Source organism: Myxine glutinosa, chromosome 4 (assembly GCF_964187855.1).
Source record: "Myxine glutinosa chromosome 4, kmMyxGlut1.1, whole genome shotgun sequence".
Lineage (NCBI taxonomy): Eukaryota > Metazoa > Chordata > Myxini > Myxiniformes > Myxinidae > Myxine > Myxine glutinosa.
This window is the reverse complement of record NC_136264.1, coordinates 141,380,640-141,397,214: the sequence shown is the minus strand read 5'-3', so window position 1 is coordinate 141,397,214 and position 16,575 is coordinate 141,380,640. Positions and strand designations below refer to the sequence as shown.

Genomic DNA, 16,575 nt, shown 5'->3' with positions numbered 1-16,575 from the left:
AAATGGCCTTAAAATGCATGTTGTTGTTGTTTGTCTGTCCGTACAAGTCACAAGAGGCGTTGATTTTTATGAGTTACCACGATAACATGTGAACAATTGAAGGGATTTTAAGCAAAATTGGCAGCTGAACTGATTAGATTTTGTGTTCATAAGGTCAAAGGTCGAAGGTCATGTAACCTTTAATTGAAAAGCTTTGTTGTGATAACTTGTGAACCACAGAAGGTATTTCAATCAACCTTTGTACAAGTATAGACTGTGATACTAAGCTGCACTCATTCAATTTGGGTTCAATAGGTCAAAGGTCATGTGCCATTTGAAAAGCATAGCTTGAGTTAGAAGCATCTGATGTTTCCTCTCTTCTACTCAGCTCTCTTTTCTTTCTCGTGGTCTCTCTCATGTAACCTTTAATATTTCATATGACCTTCAATTGAGATCAAACATAACAGTGAGTTGACATCTAACACGGGTGGAGGTATATCCATTGACACATTCATGTCAATGCTATTTTGTAGTTTCATTTATTTATTTACAGGAGCAAGGCTCATGAAAGAGCAAGGTAGGACTGACAGTGGGACAAACACCAACGGAATGAATGAACAGGAAAATAGGAGAGGGAATACTCCCCTCCTCCATTTCCTCTTTTAATTTTGGCAAGGTAAGGTGAATGGCAGTAATAAAGATTGTGGGTCAGAATTGGGAATGAGAAGGGATGGTGAAGCACTGCTTGCTTGAAGCCCTGGAGGGAAGAGTGATACAGAACAGCCTCTGAAAGGTGGTTCCATGGATGGGAGAAGTGAGGAATAAAAGAGTTTTTGTGTGCAGTCAGCCTGGATTTTGTAAGCTTAACCCGGAGGAGGTAGATTGGTAGGGTCAGTGGACTGAGAGAGCAGAGGGAGCAATATGGAAGAATAGATGGTAGAGCATAGAGAGAACAGAGTTACTGTGATGTGAGAGCAACGCACCCTGAGCTTTAGCCTCATCACAGGAGATTCAAATAATTATCTCAACACAGAAGAGGAAAATGTCATTAAAAGCTTTTAAAGTAAGAAGCAAATTAGTTATATTAGGAGGTATTGAGGATACAAGGACTAAAGAATGAGCGAAAGAAGGAAATAACAGGAATAATTAATTAGTGATTGTTTTTCCACTAAATAACGGTTTTTTTTAAAGACAAGGGAGAAGTATAATAGAAAGTTGGGAAGCATGAAGCCCAGGATATAAGAAAGATACAGTTACACAGTTCCTCCCACCCCCCCCCCTTCCTACGCCTCCCCCCCGCCCCCCAAAGCCCTCTCCCTCCCACGCATCTCCCGATGTCCCTGCTCTCAAATGTTGTGTTGTGTGCTTCCCCTTCTCTCCCCATCTTGTCTACCGCTCCCTCTTTTTATATATTTTGTTTGTCTGTTTGATTTGTTTGTGTGATAAATGTTAGCTCTTTCACGAGCCTCGATTCAGTATACAAAAAAAAAAAAAAAAAAGATTACATGTCAGGCCTAAGTGTAATGAGTAACGCTTTCCAGCTGAGGCCTGGAGAGTTTAGCCAAAGACACATGATCACAAATTCAACAAGACCCAACCAACAAGAAAAACACGGGAATGGATTAATACACTACATGTAAGCAAATACACTGCATTCAAGCTGTCCTTCAAACCCGACCAATGATGTTATAAATGTCATTTGGCAATACGCCTTCTGCTGCAGGGAAATAAAACATTGCTCCCTTCTTTAAATATTTTTCTTTCTTGCCACCATTTTAAAATGCTTGCTTTTTGCTATTTATTGGAATTTATAAAAAATAACGGTTGAATGAAATGACCACATGTTTTGATACATGCATAAATCAAGGTTGTGCCTGCACCACATGGGGGTTAAAGTGCAACTTTTGTTGATATAGTTTGTTGAGTTTATAAATGAATGGGTTGCAATTTATCTGGATGATACACATGTTTGTGTGGTGATGAAGGGTGGTAAACAGGGCACGGTGGATGGTGCTGCTGCAAACGTGCAGGAGGAGGAGGAAGACGAGGAAACCATAAAATACACCGAGAGGTCTGCCAAAGTGGGTTTACGGTCATGGAACCGTCAAAGCCTGGCTTTGTGGGGGAAAGGACCTGGTTGGATACGGGCAGCACTTGAAGTCGTGGTTTCATTTGTTGCCATGGAAAGATTACGCCTTTCATTGGCAAAGCAAGAACTGTTGGGTAAACCGCAACCTTGGCAAAAAAAACATTCATTCACTGGCACTACCCACATGAGCAATGGAATTATCTGGTTTACCAATCAAGGGAATGATCTGTAAAAGTTTTGTTTTATGCATGCTTTTTCTGAAACTCTGGGTCCAGTAGTGGATTAGTGGTGATGACACTGGACTGACATCTCAAATAGTGGGCTCAAATGTCATATTAAAAATTTGGATACTGGGCCTCCAGAAATTGAGCAAGTCTCAGTAGCCTGCTAATTTGGATTTGTTTATAAAAACCCTTCTGGCTCATTAACAACTGTCAATGAGGAGGTAATTGACCTGCCTTGCCTAGTCTGGTCCATTCATTAGGACAGCCCACACTTTGTGGTTGATTACCTCTGCCAACAAAGGTGAACAGAGGTTATGTTTTCACCACTGTTTGTCTGTCCGCCTGTGAGCAGGATATCACAAAAAATTATGAATGGATTCGGATGAAACTTGGTGGACAGGTTAGGTGTGTGACGAGGACGAATTGATTATATTTTGTTGAGGATCCGGATTCGGATACTAGAATTTTATTAAGTGATTCTTCACAATTGAGAAATCGGACCAAAAACGATATATAGCACAATATTTCAAAACGTTATGGATGGGTTATTACAAAACTTGGTGGATGAGTTGGGTATGCGACAAGAACTAGTTGATGAGATTTTGGTTAAGGTTTGGATGCAGATCCGGCCTATCAGTGGGATGCAAAACCTAAACTGTTCAGCCTGGTGGAGGTATGCTCTCTACAAAGTGACGTTGTAGTTCTTAATGCACAGGTAGCTTCACCATTCTTCCCACCAATGATTGCTTCAGACTCGTCACCCTAATTACCTGCTGCCCTTTGAGTTTGGGATTTATATATAAATATATATATATCGTGCTTTTTATTTATGAATAAAATCTCATAGTATTTTACAAAGAAAGAAAAGGTGAGGAGAATATATATTATGAGTATACAGCTGTAAAAAGGTGGGACTTTGAAATAATATAATACTCGTAGATGAGGCTAGACACATTTCAGTGGTGTTCAGGGTGGCTTGAAATTTGCTTTACTCCTCCTCAGTAAAGCATTAATTCTTAAACTCTTTTAATATACAGGTTTTGTAATGCAGTACAATACTTGCAATAATTAATCAGTCAATGTAACTGTATGCTCTCCAGTCATTCTCCTGAGTGAGTGTTGCCACATACAACGGCAAGGGAGGGCGGAATAGAAGGGAGGGAGGGAGGTGCAAGAAATTTAGCAGTGGTAAAGTGACTTTAAGGCTACCCTATAGCATAAAAACAAACTTCATTCACTCATGAGCTAATTTAACTTTTTGTCATTTCTTTTTCACATGAACAAAAACTTAGAAATAATTGAAATGATATTTCAGGCTCCTTTCCATTTCATTTTGGAGAATGTAGAGCATTTGGTTAAAATTATTTTGTCCATAATCTCAAACCTTATTATGTCCAGTCTTCTTTTTGTTTTCCTACTTTGATTTTGGTTCATTCACCCAATTGTTTGTATTTATCTCGCCAATTATTTTATGAGCTTTTGTGTTAACTGCCCCGGTCGGGTTATATCTGAGACTTTAAAATGGTAAGTGATGCTTAGATTGCTTACTTACTTAATGCTTGGGATATGTTGGCTTTCATGGGGAGGAGGAAGTCCTCAATTGTCTTGTTGACAGCAACCACAAAAGTAATGTCATAAAGATGGCGTTACTGGTATATACAGTGCTCTGGGAAGTGACGTTGCTTCCCCCAAGCTCAGCAGCTGTGTTTGACGTCACGTCTGGTGTTGCCGTATGTAATTGTCTTTATGTGGGTGCATGATTTGTGTTGCAGCTCGACCACAAGCCTTAGTCCCTGTAGAAAAAAGAAATGTGGAATTGTGTATCAGCAACGATTCTTTTGAAAATTTGTACTACAAGAGTATTAAATGAAGTTTTGCCTGTTATAAATAGGTTTTGATATTTGTAGACATTTAAATAGGATGTGGAAACTAGGACACAATGCACAAAATATGAGTAGTTTACAGTACATGCAGCCCCCAGTTTACAAACACAATGTGTTCTTAAAAATGTGTTCGTAAGCTGGATGTTTAATTGTAAACTGTATCAATAAATCCCCTTTAAATAAATGTAGTAAGTGATTAATTGATTGAATATGAATGAATGATCGTTTTAAGGCCATTTTCCCCACTAGAGCGGGGGTTAGCCTTGTGAGCCCCATGACAATCATGGTTCCCTGTTTGAGGCAATGTTTTTTTTGTTGTTTTTTTATGGCCGGATGCCCTTCCTGGCGCCATGATTAATTGATTCCCGAACATAAATTAAACAAACCTTATTTCTAAATAAAAGTGTTATTAAATATACTGTACTTTAGAAAATACCAAGAATAAAGTGATACTATAAATACATATTGTACTGGGGTAATAATAATAAAGCCTAAAAACGTGTACGTGCAAATCTTTTTTGGGAAATCGACAGAGCGATAGTTGGGGGAGGTCAATGTGTACAAATACTGTACAGTACAGTATGGTGCCACTAAAAAACGCTAGATGCATCATGGGACATGAATGCATCCCCGCATGCCGCTGTTCAGCACATCACCCATACAATGATCGTCTTCCCTGCATTCAAGCATCCAACCCTATTGTAATCCTGTATGCTCTCAAACTCTATTTTGTTTTACATAAAAGCGTTATTTAATGCACTATTAAAATAAAAAAATGAATACATTTGAGTAAATTGAACATATGTAATATAAGGCTGACGAGCTAGATTGGTTTATGGTGAAGCAGGGTGAGGAGTATCGATGTCTCTCCTGCCAGTAAGGAACCCCGTGAAGAGAATGATGTGTAAAATGGCGGAAGAGTGCTGGAGTGAAACCTATGTTAATGATTAGGTGTGGAGTATGGTGTGGATGGGTAATCAACTCTCTAGGTCCAACTTCCTTCCTTTAGCGCTTGGCGCAGTATGTTAAAAAAAGCTGTGTTTGTTTGAATGGATTGAATGTTCGAAAGACGGAAACATGATTTTAAAGTATCATGTTCGTATTCAGAATGGATGTTCAGAAACAGGGTGTTTGTAAACCAGGGACTGTCTCTATTCTCGTGTCCCAATACCAGCCAAGTCTAGGTTGGTATGGCAAGCTTGTTCATCAATGCTTAATGTTAACTCAAAAATTAAACTATTAATGTGTTGGTATATGTTTGCAATGTTTGTCATATTCATTGTTCACTTTCTAATTGTCCTCCTGCAATAATAATCTCTTCTACTGACACTCAATATTTTGTCTGTAAATTATTGTCTCTTGCTGTCCTGCAGTTGCATTCCATGATGTGGAGATGGCTAGTCAGCCAAGCTTGGCCTCTCTTGAACTCAATGGATTGGCTGTAAACTGGAAGACTCTTCACAACCTGCAGGTCTTACTGGCTCATCAATTAGCCAACCTGGAGTCATCTGCAGTCCGTCTCGCACCACGACCCTTCAAGCTATCCAGTCATTCTGACATAGCCCATGTACTACCCATGACATAATGAATCTACACCTAAGTATTCGGGCAAGCTGTGCTGTAGTAAAGTTTATTCCATAAACTTGCATTTCATGACCAAACCAAGGTTTACCAAGTGAATGCTGACCTGCTTTCCTACTTTGTACTCCAAGTTATCTTTCTGTTATCTGCCTCCCATTCCCACATTCATAGTTGTTGTTTGTCGAGTTGGGGCTAGCCCCAATGCCACGACTCTCTGAGAAGAGTTCTGTGAGATGTCCGATGATTAGAGGAAAGGTATCAGGACATCTTAGTACAGATAAGGTTGGTATGCGACTTAAGTACGATTTATACTACACCCTAATCTGAACCTAGTTATTGCATATTTCTGTATCACCATTTTCACAACTTAAGTTTTCTTTTAATTCCCCCCCTAGGCAACACTGCAAAAGTTGACTGCTGTTCACCCTCTTCCAGGACTAATACTAGAATGGCGTCGTGTGTCCCACGCCCTAAACACGACGGTCCTGCCGCTTCTTCGCTGCCATTCTTCACGTTTTTACCCTTTTGGCCTCATTTTCACTTCTACTGGCAAGCTTTGCTCCCAATTCTACAATTTTGCAATGCTCAGATACTTATTATGCTTCTCGTCCATTTAAATATTTGTAGTCCATTTTTGTGATTTGCATATAAAGTATCCATCCAATACATTCAGGCCTGTCTAATAAAAGTCTCTAATTAAACTACAATAATTATTTTCCTTTTTTTTTTTCTAATATCTTCGTGCTATCCCTAGTACACGGCTTTGTCAATAGTTTGTGTGTTATTCTTTATTTTAGCATTATTGCCACTTTTGCCTTTTGTTTTTGAAACAACTTCCTCTGACCTCTTCTACTTTTTCATCATTCAGGACGAATACTTTTTGCAGAGCCAAACCTGCAGAACATTCCCAAATCCTTTGTAATTGGGAAATCGTTTTTTGCTCAAAAACATAATGATGTGGCTGTTCCTTCTATGTGAGTACATCCCAGCATTTCATTTGGAGATTACATCAATAGGTTGTTTTTTTGGAGGGTGTGAAGCGGGGGTCGGGGGAGGGGGTTAAGGGTGGGGGGCGGCAGGGGGTCTACCAAATCTAAGCTATTGGAAAAATAAGAAATTTTATCGTTACGATGCATTTTATCGTGCATCAAAAAAAGCAAGAAATGTATTTCCAATAAATGCCAAATCGAGCGAGGAAAAGGCCAAGGAGTTGAGACATTTTGCTAATTTTAAATGCATCGCAGTAAATTTCCCTGATTCCATAGAAGTAAACTCATTTGCAATATTTTTGTCCATTATCATTTGAAAATTTTGCTTTTTAATTATGTTATTAATTTAGATTTTCCTTTTACAGATGGCTGCTATATCTCCAACCACACTTTAAGCATCATGACTGACACACTTTGCCACTTTTATCTCCATCACTTCATTAATATTGCCATTCTTCATTAAGCATCCTGCACCTGTGCCACCGTAGTTATCACTTCGAAATCTGTTTGAAACTTGTGTTTTCTTTGGCCCATACAAATAACAAAAAAAAAACATTGTATTTGTGGGGTTTTTTTGTTTTTTTTTGTGTACAAGATCGAGGCTCGTGTAAGAGCGAACATTAATCACATAAAAACAAACTGACACATAAAACATAAGGTAAAGGGAGCGCACACAAGATAAAGGGAGGACACAAGTACGAGAGCAGAGAACAGGGACATCGGGAGATCTGTGGGAGGGAGAGGGCTTGGGGGGAGGGGGCATGGGAAGGGCGGGGGGGGTGTGAGAGGTGGAAAACACATGGACACTGCTAGGACTTCCAGGAAACAAGTCGGTATTTCAAAAAAGTGGATCTGGGGTGAATTAGCAGGGGTAGAAAAGATCAAGGTTTTGGATGTGGGACCAGACGCCACCAGGATAAGAGATTGTGGTGAACACAGCTGTTTTAATGACCTGGAGGGAGGAGTGGGATTGAAGAGAGAGGGAGTTTGTTCCAGAGGTGGGAGAAAAGAGGAATGAAAGGGTGAAGGTGAGCAGAGAGTCTTGATTTTAGCAGTTTCACCATAAGAGGGTTGCTGGCAGATCTTGTGCGACCTGTAGGAGTATTTGGGGGACAGAGCACAGACAGAGCTGGGGGACAGAGCACAGACAGAGCTGGGGGAGCTGGGCCAGAGAGGAGTCAGTAGAAGACAGAAAGACCACCAACCTACCTGCGGTGAGTGAGTGAAAGGCCCTCAAAGTTAGCTTAATCGCGGAGATTCCAATGATTCTGAAAGCTTTGGTTTGAAGCAGAGCTAGGTGTAAGGCAGGAGCACCAGCCCAGAGGGGAGAACAGTATTCCATTGAGCTGTGGATGAAATCCTTGTATGTGGTGAGGAGCTCAGGTGTGCCAAGGAAGGACATCGCACAACGGAAGACGCCCAGTCGGCGACTGGCTTTGGAGGCCAGCTTGGAAATGTGGTTTTCCCAGGAAAGACCATGGCAGATAGTGAGACCCAAAAGCTTGAGTGGCAGAACTTCTTGGAGAGGATTGTTCAGAAAGTAGATGGGAGGGTTGTCCAGTCGGTCTTTTCGGAGAGACAGTGAGAGTGTGAGATTTGTCAGGATTGAAAGACATGTTCCACTTGTTTGACCAGTCTATGATTTTGTCCAGGTCTGCAGAGAGTGAGGCGGCTGCAGACTGATGGTCTGAGGGATGAGGAATGGAGCGGCAGAGAGTGGAGGCATCAGCAAAGAGATAGAGACAATTTTCCAGAGAGTCTCGAGAGATCATTGATGAAAACCAGAAAAAGCACAGGGCCCAGAACACTGCCTTGGGGAACTGCAGCCTGAACAGGAAGGGGAGATGAGAGAAACCCATACAGGGCCACACGTTTACTACGACCAGAGAGGAAGTCCGCAAGCCCTGCGTGGAGATTTCCATGGACACTATAGGAGGAGAGTTTGGTGAGCAGAGCGGGGTGCCACACCGTATCAAAGGGACGAGATATGTCAAGGGAGACATCTCTAATTTCCTGTTTGACATTGAGGACCTCCATCCATTGTTGAGACAGCAGAAGCAGCATGTCCAGAGTAGAGTGACCTGGTCTGAAACCAAATTGATGATCGGAGATCAAGCCATTGGAGAAGAGGAAGGATTTGATATCCAAAGCAATGATGGATTTCCATGACTTTGCTGATAATTGGGAGTAGGCTGATTGGTCTGTAGTTGCAAGGATCTGTTTTGGCACCTTTTTTGTGTAAAGCGGGAATGTTGGCTGATTTCCAAGCTGATGGCTGATGACCTTGAGCAAAAGAGAGGGTGAAGAGAACAGAGAGAGGGTGTGAAAGAGCGGCAGAGCAGGATTTTAGGACCCGTGGGCTGATGCCGTCTGGTCCAGTTGTAGAATCAGAGTCGAGGATTGCCAGAAACCTCTCCACCTTGTCAGGAGAGAAGGACACAGAGTCCAGGAGCAGCTGGGTATGACTGGGTACGGTGGGTACAGAGAGAGACGGGTTTGGGACGCAAGATTTTGAGGCAAACAGAGGTTAAGGCATGCAGCTTGTTCACGTGCGGAGTCAGCTGTGTAGCCGTTTGAGGTAAGGGAGGGAATGGAGGGGGAACAAACACCAGAAACAGATTTGATCAGACGCCACCAGGATTTGGAAAAGTAGACAGGTTTGAGAGTTCAGTCTTGAGAATGGAGAGATATTGTTTCCTGGCTCTCCTGAGGGTAGACACACACTTGTTCCGGGCTTTGTGAAAGGAAATGAGATTGCCTTCCGTTGGATTTGCCTTCCAGGAGGCGAAGGCAAGTTGTTTCAGGGCAACTACCTCACCACAAGATTCCCTGTACCATGGACGGGAGGAAGGATATGACGACTGAAGACGAGATGGGATAAATCTGTGCATGAGAGAGAGATGGGATAAATCTGTGCATGAGTGTTATCATGACAATTTGCTCTCTTTCCCTTGTTCCAGTTGAGCATTTCACTGTAATCTTGTTCAGATTTTTTTTTTTTTTTTTTTTGTATCCAGGGTCAAGGCTCGTGTTAGAGCTAAAAATACTTATTCTGTCTCTTCTTCCTTCTTAAACAAACTTCCTCAAGAAAAAGATGGCCTGAATGTGTGCTCAGCATGACATTAGCTGTAATCATAAATAAGACTTTGCTTAATTGAGACTTAATTGACTTAATTGAGGTAAAGCATGTGGTGAGGTGGAAAGAACTGGGAAGTGGCCCTGTGCTGTGTGTAGGAAGGGTGTCGGAGTGAACTCCATTCAATGTACAATGTGCGCTGAGTGGGTTCATCAAAAATGTAGTGGTCTGAGAGGGTCATTAACCAGTGTGGCAGCTACATTCAAATGTAAGGTGTGCACAGAGGGAGCTGCAGATGGAGGAAATGTTGAGTTGGATCTTGGAGATGGCGTGAAGCTGGAAGGTGTGAAAACATTTTGCTACCTCGGAGACATGCTGAATGGAGAAGGTGGATCAGACTCGGCAACGGTTGCTCGAGTGAGATGTGCATGGAAGAAGTTTCGGGAACTGGGTGGCGTGCTGATGATGAGGGGAGTGTCGTTGAAGCTGAAGGGAAAGGTGTATGCTGCATGTGTGAGAAGTGTTATGATTTATGGGAGCGAGACATGGGTAATAAACGTAGAGCAGCAACGAAGGTTGGAAAGGGTGGAAATGCGAATGGTTCGGTGGATGTGTGGAGTATCGTTGAGAGAGAGGAAGACAAATTGCTTAATTGCGGTTGTTGCTTAATTGAGACTTACCTTTCACAGAATGGTACGGTTACTGGTCTCCCCTCAGCCCAAATTGGGCTAAGGGGTATTGTCGGCCGGGCGTCCGTCAACTTTTGGTTTCCGTCAATTTCAAGGAGAACGGCTTGTCCGATTAAATCCATTTTTGCGGTGTGTGTTGGGGTTGAGTAGAGGAAGGTTCCTTTCGAAAATGCGCGCGCTGCGATTTTCAATATGGCCGCCACGGCAGCCATCTTGAAATTGGTTGCCGTCAATTTCTAGCAGAACGGCTTGTCCGATTAAATCCATTTTTGCAGCATGTGTTGGGGTTGAGTAGAGGAAGGTTCATGAGCGTGGTGATTTTCAATATGGCCGCCATGGCAGCCATCTTGAAATTGGTTTCTGTCAATTTCAAGCAGAACGGCTTGTCCGATTAAATCCATTTTTGCAGTGTGTGTTGGGGTTGGGTAGAGGAAGGTTCCTTTCGAAAATGGGCGTGCTGCGATTTTCAATATGGCCGCCACGGCAGCCATCTTGAAATTGGTTTCCACCATGCATGGGCTGAGGGGTTACGCCCACTTTGCGGTGCTATTGATTTTCATATTGTTTCAACGGGATCCATTTTTATGTTTAAATCTCGACCCCATGGTAGTTGTGGTGTAAACGTTTGTGTATTTAAATCTTCGCTTTTGTTTAACATTAACAAAGGCCTTCCTCAAAGCTCACTTGAACATTTTAATCTCAATTGTGGCATTGTTCTGGAAAATTACCAAAATATAATTCTTTCTTTCTGAACAAATTTTCTGATTTCATGGTTTCTCATTCATTGTGTTGTTCGCCATTGTTTCCCAAATATATAAAATAAAACTATTGGCTTTTTTATTCAACGTAAGCTTTCTAAAAAAAGAAATTGTAGGTGTCATTTCCATCAAATATAGCAAGAAATCTGTTCAGAATTAAAACTCCTCTCCTGAAAAATCAAACACTTACTCTTCTAAGTGTTGAAACATTGCATTGTTGTAATGTAAACCAAGGCACGGTAAGCCTAGGTATAGTTGACAAATGTGTGCTGTCAAGTGTGAGTAGCATATCAATCTAACATGTATAAATGCTGCACAAATATAATTTCTGTAGAACCCATCATAATATTGACATTGTCATAATTCCTTTTACAGATGCTTCATTATTCACTTTTAGCTGCATACTTCCCAATAATAGACTTCGGAAATCTCTAAATCTGCTGTCTCATTAAGTCTTCCCACTTACCTCGACTGTTTGGCACATTTATTCAACATTTTCAGTAATGTTAGATGAATACGCTCACAAACACAAATTCCACCAATATATTCCCAATCTCTGCAAAATTATAATAAAGCTGCCAATGTTTAGAACAAACATTTCATAAAGTGTACTCTAATTCTGATTTGTATCTGTATAATGTATATACCTCTACGTCAATCTTATCAACAATGCTAAATTTGAGTTAAAATCACTTGTTTTAATTGTTATTCGAAGCAGATTCCTTAAACTCCAAATCTCTTTTTTATGTTGAACAAACTTCTAAAACATAAAAAGGATTATTTTGCTTTGGAATACACAGCAGCATCGCCTGATCGCTTTCCTATCACTTTTCGTATCAAAATTACCATTACTCAAAATTCAATAGGAAGTATTATATCAATAGGAAATTCAATAGGAATTCTCCTTAGTGGATTCTTCAATTATAAATTCAAATATTTGATTATTTGAGCTTTCATTGGTTTCTTCATCTGTCAACCTCTCGGTCTCAAAGACAGCTTGTTTTCTGAGCCCAATATCCTTAATCGCTATCCCTTTGTGAATAACAGCTCTTTATAAGCCAATTAAAAACAACCGCCACTGTACACACGCTCTATAAATAAAAAGACGATTATATATCTCTATATCTAAAATAAATCATGCTTGGACATCAATTACAAAAATTATAGACCAATTTCGGTATACTCCCATTTTATATAAAATCTTGGAATTCATTTTTGCTCTTAAACTTCAATCCTATAAAAAATGTATTTTCTCTTGGAAGCCCTTTTAATCAGGTTTTAAGAGTAACCAAAATACAGAGAGTGCATTAATATGGAGTCCATTGACACCCTTCGTAATGCTGATTGAGGTATTGTGACAGTATTGATTCTACTTGCAAGTCTGGTGTTGGCTTAGCGGTTAGGGTGCCGGCTTGGGATCCTAGGATCCTGGGTTCGAATCCCGGTCGATCGCTAAATTAACACCAGGGGGGTTGACTCAGCCTGTCATCCTTCTGAGGTCGGCAAATTGAGTACCAGCTTACTGGGATGAATGATCCCGGTGTGTACCCCGGTTTAGAATAGGTACACCGTATCCCTGCGCATCGTAAGAGGAGGTGACTAAGGGTTGGCGCCAGGAAGGGCATCCGGCCATAAAAACATTGCCTCAAACAGGGAACCATGATTGTCATGGGGCCCGCAAGGCTAACCCCTGCTCTAGCGGGGAAAATGGCCTTAAAACGATCATTCATTCATTCATTCATTCATGAGGAATTTCTCATTACAACCTGTCACCAAGCCTTTCTCGTGTGAATTTGATATGGTGAATTCAAATCTGCTTGTTGCCAAGCTCGATTTTGCATCATAAGCACACAAAATGGCAAATCCATTATGGCCACCGAAAAGGCGTTATTTTGTCATTTATCCAATCCAGACGTTGTAGACGCAAGGTATAACAAAGTTATATTCGTTGTTATTGTCACATAAACCTACTGTGTTATTAAAAAAAACACTGATTTTCAATACAGCACATTATACGAAAACAAAGAGCAGGGGCATATATTATAGAATATTCCAATCAGTGGACTGCCAGTAACATTTCGAATATGACCAATTCGTAAATTTTGTAATATTTGTATGACATAGCAATAATTCTATGTTGTTTGAACCAAATATAATTGTAATGAAATAAAGGTTAAGATCCGTTGTAGTTCCCTCTCTGGTGGTGAGATAAGCAATGTGCCTATAAGAGGCGAGAGAGGTTGGTCTGAGAGCGTGACCGAATTCGAGCTGGTAGGTTTAAATGACGCATCTTTATATGCATATTACATATGCATTTATATGCATATACGCATATTTATTGGCGCTGAGGAAGCGCCTTTAGCGATTGACTTCCAGCCAGTGTAACGCTAATTCCTGTCACAGGAATTCTGAGATCATATAAGTGGGCGTGGCAGTTCCTGATTGGTTCGTGTTGGGGAACGCCTTCTCGCTGCCGACGTGACGTAAATTCGCGCACGCGCACTGGTGATTGGCGCTGAGGAAGCGCCTCTAGCGAATGACTTCCAGCCAGTGTAACGCTAATTCCTGTCACAGGAATTCTGAGATCATATAAGTGGGCATGGCAGTTCCTGATTGGTTCGTGTTGGGGAACGCCTTCTCGCTGCCGACGTGACGTAAATTCGCGCACGCGCACTGGTGAAGCTTACTCGATCTTACTCGATCCCATATTACATGTACTTTCATTGCATACAAATTATACTTCCTCCTAGAAATTCCATGCCCGAACCTCAGCGCAATCCAAGAGGATTCACTTGTTTATATGACGCATCTTTATATAGGGCATTTTATATGATTGCCTGCTAATATGTGATTATTGTTTTGTAGATGACGTGGAGGATTGATTTCAATAAAACTCATTATCTTCAAGGAGTTTGTAATTGAAATCATTACATTTTTTATTAAAATCAATCCTGTGGCCATATTGGATTTGCCATTTTGTGCACTTATGATGCAAAATCGAGCTTGGCAACAAGCAGATTCGAATCTAGCATATCAAATTCACCCTAGAAAGGCTTGTTGACAGCTTTTACTAAGAAATGCATTTTACTCCTTGGATAATGTACCTGTCCAATTTCTCGTCTAGTCTATTATCAGCTGCCTTGGAAACAATAGATCGTGCCATTCTTATAGATAATCTTTCTTCCTTCTTTGTCATAAATGGTTGTCCTTTGAAGTGGTTTAAGTCATATCTTGCAGCTCGTACATATACCATTGACATTTCTGGCGAGTTTTCTTGATCAACTTTCACTTTCATTTGGGATTCCTCAAGGCTAAGTTATTGGACCACATCTTTTCACAATTTTTTTTCACCCCTTGGGTAACATTATTTTCCGACATAACATTTTTTCATTGAATTGCGCTGATGATATGAAATTGTATTAATCTTTAGATCCAACAAATTCTGCTTTGACTAGCTCCTTGTCCTTTTGTTTGTCTGCTGTCAAATCATGACTATACACCAATTTTCACAAGTCAAATGACACAAAACAGATCTATTTATAATCACAAGTTCCCTCCCTTCTCCTTTCAAGAAAGTCAAATCTGCCACAGTGACCTTAAGTTAACATAAACTTTTTCCGAATGGCTAAATCTGGAATCTTGAGATTTATCTGGATTCAACCTTAAATTTTGATACACATATTCACAAAAAATGTACATATGCAATGTTGTACCAGTTACACAATTTTGCCAAAACCCGTTCTTGCATCGAACGGAAAACAGTTGTGACTTTGGTCTGCTCTTTAATAATTCCTCACCTTGATTATTACAACTCAACGTTTGCTGGTGTTCATGTCTTCACTTCAACAACTTTAATTGGTCCAGAATTATGCTGCAATAATTGCTGCAGTCATGGAAATATTTTTATATCACATCCATTCTTAAGGAGCTACATTGACTCTTGTTTTTGTGTGTTAAAAATCGGTAAAAAATTAAAAGGGGGGCTGTGGAAACCGATCTTGTAATATATGCTTGATGGTTTTATGAGTTTTATATTGGGACTCAATTTATGGTTGTAATGCTGGCCACATTGTCCTCCCTGAAGTAAAGCTGGAAAGCATAAAATGCATGAATGCTACCTCTTCTTTGTGACATCCCTCTGCCTTATTGTTTCAGTCATTACTTGTACTAAATTCATCTTGATGACTTGTCCTTCCATTTTGTATCTTCCTCCCAATCCCACTGAATTATCTTTCCATTGGACATAGAAGGAATGACTGTGCATCCTCTCGCGGTAAAGAACACCAAATCATCAACTTGCGGAGTGTCTTTGTGGCTTCACCAGGTGATGACGGAAATGTGTTGCCTGCTCCTGGAGTTGAATTGTTTCCTCTTTTTTATTAACAAACTTTTATTATTTTGCCTTTTACTGTGGTTGGGGAGGATGTGGCGTGAGGTGGAGAAGTGGAGGAAAATCAATCATCAGGTTAATGGAATTTCTCAGCAATATAAATGGAAGACTTAGACATGAGTGGCTCAAAATTCTGTATTTGCATCATCTATTGAAGGGTGATGTTTTTTTTTATATGTATCTTATTATAATAGAGCAAACATATATGGTTCGCTATGTATGTATGTATGTTTATATGCGACGAAAACGTCTTCTTCTTCTTCTTTTTCAAATAAAATTACCACCCTCTTAATTAACCCTCTTAATTGCGTTAAGACTGCTGAGACCCCTCAGACCTTTGACGACCCTTTAATTCCCCCAAGACCCTTCAGACCACCAAGACCCCTGAAGACCCAAAATACCCCAAAATACCCAAAATACCCTCCAAGGCCCTGAGGCTCAAAAAGACCCTGAATACCCAAAAACCCAAAATACTCCAAAGACCCAAAACACCCTGACAAAACACCCCTAATTTCCTGACTATCCTATCTCCATCCATCCTTCAATCTATTAATCCATCCATAAATTCCCAAGCCCACCTCCCTTTGCTCCAAATCCCTATTTCTTGTGCTACCCCCTTCGTTCAAATCCTGCCCTCTTTAGTCTCCAAGTTGTGCCTCCCCAAACTCCTCACCAGACAAACCTCCCCAAACCTCCCTATTTATTGTGCTACCCCCTTCGTTCAAATCCCGCCCTCTTTAGTCTCCAAGTTGTGCATCCCCAAACCTCCCCAATGCCTCCCCAAACTCTTTCAAATCCCATATGCACTAAGGGGTCCCTCACTGTTAGAAACACAATTGATCCTCGGGACCGGTAAAATTCCCTTCCCCATTTTATTTGCCTTACACCTTTCACATTCGGCACATGGTACAATGCTG

General features: G+C 40.8%; 2 protein-coding genes across 2 annotated transcripts in view; both read left to right on the top strand.

The window, feature by feature from the left end:
- The window catches only part of RWDD4 (RWD domain containing 4), a 204,791-nt gene that overhangs the window by 157,149 nt on the left and 31,067 nt on the right, over positions 1 to 16,575 (top strand). The window lies entirely within an intron of this gene.
- Positions 1 to 16,575, top strand: part of POLQ (DNA polymerase theta) — a 163,809-nt gene that overhangs the window by 125,461 nt on the left and 21,773 nt on the right. The window contains exons 30-36 of the mRNA XM_078775107.1: positions 1,965 to 2,202; positions 5,549 to 5,742; positions 5,928 to 6,038; positions 6,152 to 6,305; positions 6,511 to 6,528; positions 6,625 to 6,730; positions 15,519 to 15,592. Of these exons, the coding sequence (XP_078631233.1) occupies positions 1,965 to 2,202; positions 5,549 to 5,742; positions 5,928 to 6,038; positions 6,152 to 6,305; positions 6,511 to 6,528; positions 6,625 to 6,730; positions 15,519 to 15,592 (895 nt within the window). The remainder of the gene's footprint in view (positions 1 to 1,964; positions 2,203 to 5,548; positions 5,743 to 5,927; positions 6,039 to 6,151; positions 6,306 to 6,510; positions 6,529 to 6,624; positions 6,731 to 15,518; positions 15,593 to 16,575) is intronic.